Here is a 4817-nt window from a genome sequence, read left to right on the forward strand (position 1 = left end):
CTACCAGGAAATTCTAGAGCACTTCATGCTTCCTGCTGCCGACAAGCTTTTTGGAGCTGAAGATTTTATTTTCCAGCAGGATTTGGCGCCTGCCCACACAGCCAAAATTACCAGTACCTGGTTTAATAGCCATGGAATAACTGTACTTGATTGGCCGGCAAACTCACCTGACTTAAACCCCATTGAAAATCTATGGGGTATTGTCAAGAGGAAGATGAGGGAACACAGACCCCGAAATGCAGACAAGCTGAAGGCCAATATCAAAGCAACTTGGGCTACCATAACACCTCAACTGTGTCAAAGGCTGATCGCCTCCATGCCACGTCGCCTTGATGCAGTAATTAATGCAAAAGGAGGCCCAACAAAGTACTGAGGACATAATACAGTACATTAACACACTTTTCAGAAGGCCAACATGTGTTTAAGATCCTTTTTTTATTGGTCACATGAAATATTCTAATTTTGTGAAATACTGGATTTGGGTTTTTTTTTGTCTTTAATCCATAATCATCAAAATTGAAACAAATAAAGGCTTGAAATATTTCACTTTGTGTGTAGTGAACTAATATAACATACAAGTTTCACTTTTTGAAACAAATTATTGAAATAAATGGACTTTCCCTCGATATTCTAATTTTTTGGCACATACCTTTATGATACACAACTGTGCGGCTGCGGCGGGTCGTCAGCTGTCGGATCGGGCCATAGCTATTCTGATAGTCCATCGGTGTTTTGAGTAAAGCTGCAGCCTCTCAGGTAGCTTCTCCACATTACCGTGCTTCCCGTTTTTGATGCTTAACAAACTAAACAGTGAATTGATTAATCTGGGAACTGATCGGCAGTTGAATTAACAGTCAGTTGCACCTTTACTGTCCTGTACAGTCACAAGTTAGTAAAATCACCGAACACAGGAGCCTCGCAGACCACGCTGTTAATGAAGTTTTATTAAATAATGCACACAAAATGCTGCATAAAGTATTAGTAAATAAGAAAGTCACTTTCGGCTTTTCCTGTTTAGGGGTCGCCACAGCAAATTGTCACACTGACGACTCGCATGTTGACATTTGGCACGTGTTTTACACCGGATGCCCTTCCTGACGCAACTCTGATTCGAACCCAGGGCACCGTGGTGAGAGCGCTGCGCCTTAACCACTAGCCCACCAGGGACGGCTATAAAGTATTAGTAAATACCATAACAAAATGCAAATACTTTAAACACGGTTGATAATGAAGTTTCACGACATAATGCGCTACACATACCATCATGTCAAACCTCTCTTAGACAAAGCTTTCTCTTCAGGGTCTGGGCGCTGTCTCAACAATCAAGTTTAATCGTGATAGACAATAAAACATCAGTGATCCAACTTTGTAGCCATAAAACAACAATATTGCTGCCCGAGCACAAGTCCTAGTCTCAGCGACACCTAGACAGTAAAGCAGAGGACAGCGTGAACTCTACAGTAAGCTGAGAACAACAGAAACTAGTGTTGCTAAATTACTATACACTAGTGCTAAAGTAGTAACCGGTACTACTAAACTGGTATACACTAGTAAGCTGCACTGTGACACAGCAGATCTGTGTCCTGGGATCTGAGGCTCTGGTTGGAAGATGAAGTTTGTGTGAAATATGTTTATAGACAGAAATAAATCGATGAGCTGGAGACAGAGAGAGGACCAGGCTGCTGCAGAGGTTCATGGTTTTAAGTTCACCGTCAGCTTCTGAAGCAAAGTCATGAATAGTTGTAGATGAAGCAGAACTTGTTGTTTGTTAGCAGGTGTTTTGGCAGAGTTTTGTCTGAGCTGCGTGTCGGCTGCGTGCAGGTGATGATGGCCAGGTGCTTGTGTCTCACCTGAGGTTGACACTGTGATGTCGTCTGAATGTATCCACCCTCTCTGATGTCCAGGTATTATCTCCAGCTCACAACAACCTCTCAAACCTGTGCAGGTGCAGGACCTGACTCTGAGCTCATCACGTTTTCGTGACGGAGTCCTCAGTGGGCCCCCAGGACCAAGTTCAGTTTGGACTCCTCTTGTGGTCCTGTTACTGTCGTCTGATTGGTCATCTGTTACCTGTCTGTCAGCATGCAGCTGACCTATCAGAAGCTGCCGGCTCAGCTGAGGCAGAGCTCCAAGCTCAGGAAGCTGTTGGCCTTGCTACTCGCCACCTATGCTGTCAGAAAACTGTCCCCGTTCGTCTGGAGGAGGATACAGGTGAGACAGTGCACATGTGCACACATACACACTCAGAAACGGGTAACTGTTTTTTTTTCCAGAGGTATGCAGTTGGTAAAAGGGTGGGTAAGGACAACCTCCCTGTGGGCGTGGCCACCTCCACCCGCAGCTCCTTGGAGAACAGCAGAGGGAGGAAGAAAAGCGACAGCAGGTAGGTGTCAGTGTACCTGTCTGTGGCTGTGGGGACACAGTTAAGTCAGTTTTTATTTGTATAGTGAACAAACAGGGTCAGAGGAATGTACTGGTTTTGTATGAACTGTACTGTACATAACTAGGCTGAATAGATATACTGACCCCTCATTTCCACTGGTTACAGCTGCATTGCGTTCTGTCTGCGAAGCGGTCACCAGAGCTGGTTGCTGCCAGTCTAGTCAATGGTTGTGATTCCACTGAGTCTGGCTGCATCATATCTTGGATCCCTCCCACATGTGGCTCTCCAATCCACTTTGCTAAAGAAATGCAGCTAGTTTATTTTTGATGGATGCCGCATCTGGGACACTTCTAACAAAGTGGGACCCACCAATCAAGATAGTGCTTTCCCTGAAAGATATCTGTGTGAAACAGGCTACCAAATGATTAGCTTATGAGGTTGAACGTACTATTAACCACTGAAACACAGCCACAAATCTTTTCCTTGCGGGTTAACTGTAACCGTTAAATTTAACCATTAACTGTAGTCTTTATCTGTAGGCTACAGACAACAAAGTAAGAATTAAGAACAATAAACACAACAGACAAAAAAGAAACCACTTAACTACAAAGCCTATGAAGCCTGCAGACAGGCCCGTTGGGGGACGAAGCCGCACAGAGGACTGATCAAAGCCATGTTGCAGACGGGATGCAGTGTAGCCGCACCCATGGAATTGAGGGGGGAGACTGTGAATAGCAGCAAACACAAGGCAGTTCTGTTAGAAACCAGCACTGTGAGGACTCTTCTGGCCAGTCCTGACAACGTCAACGTGCAGCGTGAAGCTTCGGGCTTGGTTTTATGTTTGAAGGTTTGAGTCAGGTTTGGATTAAGGCCAATTTGTGCTTTGTGTGTCCGCGTGACTGACAGGGTCTGTATGACAGACATTTTGTCCGTCCACAGGTATGACGCCATAAAGCCTGACTTTTAACCCACAGCTGTTAATCTGACCCCCTGGATGAACCTAGTTAGAGATGCCTGTCTCTGTGTGTCCTCAGGTCTCCGGCAGTGAACAGGGACTTTGTCCTCAGGCTGTCTCGTCTGTTAAAGTTCCTGTTTCCACGCTTCCTGTGCCCAGAGGTCGGTCTGCTCGCTCTGCACTCACTCACTCTCATGTCCAGGACCTTCCTATCCATCTACGTCGCTGCTCTGGACGGTCAGTGCCTGTCAGTGTGTTCACGACAAGGCCTGTGAGCACACCACTGTTTCGCCGTATGTGCTGCTACACTGTGCGCTGAGTAAAAACATAGTTAATAATCAATAATATCAATCTGTCAGGTGCGATAGTGAAGTGTATCGTACAGAAGGACCCTCGGGCCTTCGTGCTGCAGCTCTCTAAGTGGCTTCTCGTCGCAGTTCCTGCAACTTTCATCAACAGTGGCATCAGGTTCCTGGAGGGTCAGCTGAGCCTTAGCTTCAGGAGCCGATTGGTCAGCCATGCCTACCAGCTGTACTTCTCCAACCAGGTAACACACACACACACAAGTGGGACTTAAAGAATAAATAGAGACACCAAAACCATGTGTAGCCCTGCGATGGCTTGGCGACCTGTCCAGGGTGTACCCCGCCTTCGCCCGATTGCCGGCCGGGATTGGCTCCGGCCCCACCCGTGACCCCGTTCAGGGACTAAGCGGTAGAAAATGGATGAATGAATGAAACCATGTGTTTCACTATAACATCAGTGCTTCACATCAGAATAAAACACGGCACATACAGAAACGAGAAGTGAAACAAAACAGAGAAAAGTACAAAAGTTTTACAAAATAAACATTTTTATTGTTGTTGTTGTTTTGCACAGCTGTGCAGTGTTTTTAGGATGTATTTTTTTTGTCCTGTCACACTTCCTATAACTTAAGTACCTAAAGTCCCACACTCGTTTGAGTTCTTCTTTATTTATTCTCTAACTACAGACAGGATGGCTGCTTCTGTTTTTCCTGCTTTGTTTTGTTTGAGTGTTTTTATAATTTTCAGTTTTCTGCCTATTCAAATCAGTTTCCTTATATTTTTGGTAATCTTTTAGAGAAACTAGGCTCTAATCAGCTATGTAGCTTTTTAAACTTAAACATGAAATTAGAAGTGTTGCCGTTAGGGCTTAGGAACAATCACAGCACAGAAACAGTCTCACTAAAAGTTGCGAATGACAGAATAATTCTCAATAACAATAAGTCTTCAGTTCTGGTGCTGCTGGACCTCAGAGCAGCCTTAGATACTGTGGACCACCAGCTTCTTTTTAATAGACTGAGTGAGCGTGTCGGCCTATCTGGAGCTGTTTGTAAGTGGTTTTCCTCTTATCTAACCAGGAAGAAAAGTCTCTGTAGTATCTACAGTGGGTAAGAAAAGTATTCAGACCCCCTTAAATGTTTCACTCTTTGTTATATTGCAGCCATATGCTAAAATC

The 4817-nt window shown here is 44.8% G+C and overlaps 1 protein-coding gene across 4 annotated transcripts in view; it reads left to right on the top strand.

The window, feature by feature from the left end:
• abcd1 (ATP-binding cassette, sub-family D (ALD), member 1) overlaps positions 1-4817 on the top strand; it is a 21943-nt gene that overhangs the window by 6025 nt on the left and 11101 nt on the right. For 3 of the 4 annotated variants that reach the window (XM_020613812.1, XM_020613810.1, XM_020613811.1), the window contains exons 2-5: positions 1946-2211; positions 2274-2383; positions 3418-3575; positions 3698-3885. In XM_020613812.1, the coding sequence (XP_020469468.1) occupies positions 2083-2211; positions 2274-2383; positions 3418-3575; positions 3698-3885 (585 nt within the window). In that variant the 5' untranslated portion in view covers positions 1946-2082. Of the gene's footprint in view, positions 1-1155; positions 2212-2273; positions 2384-3417; positions 3576-3697; positions 3886-4817 lie in introns of those variants that run through there. The other variant, XM_020613813.1, reaches the window with a different exon arrangement.

This window comes from Monopterus albus, unplaced genomic scaffold (assembly GCF_001952655.1).
Source record: "Monopterus albus unplaced genomic scaffold, M_albus_1.0 scaffold138.1, whole genome shotgun sequence".
NCBI classification, from domain to species: domain Eukaryota; kingdom Metazoa; phylum Chordata; class Actinopteri; order Synbranchiformes; family Synbranchidae; genus Monopterus; species Monopterus albus.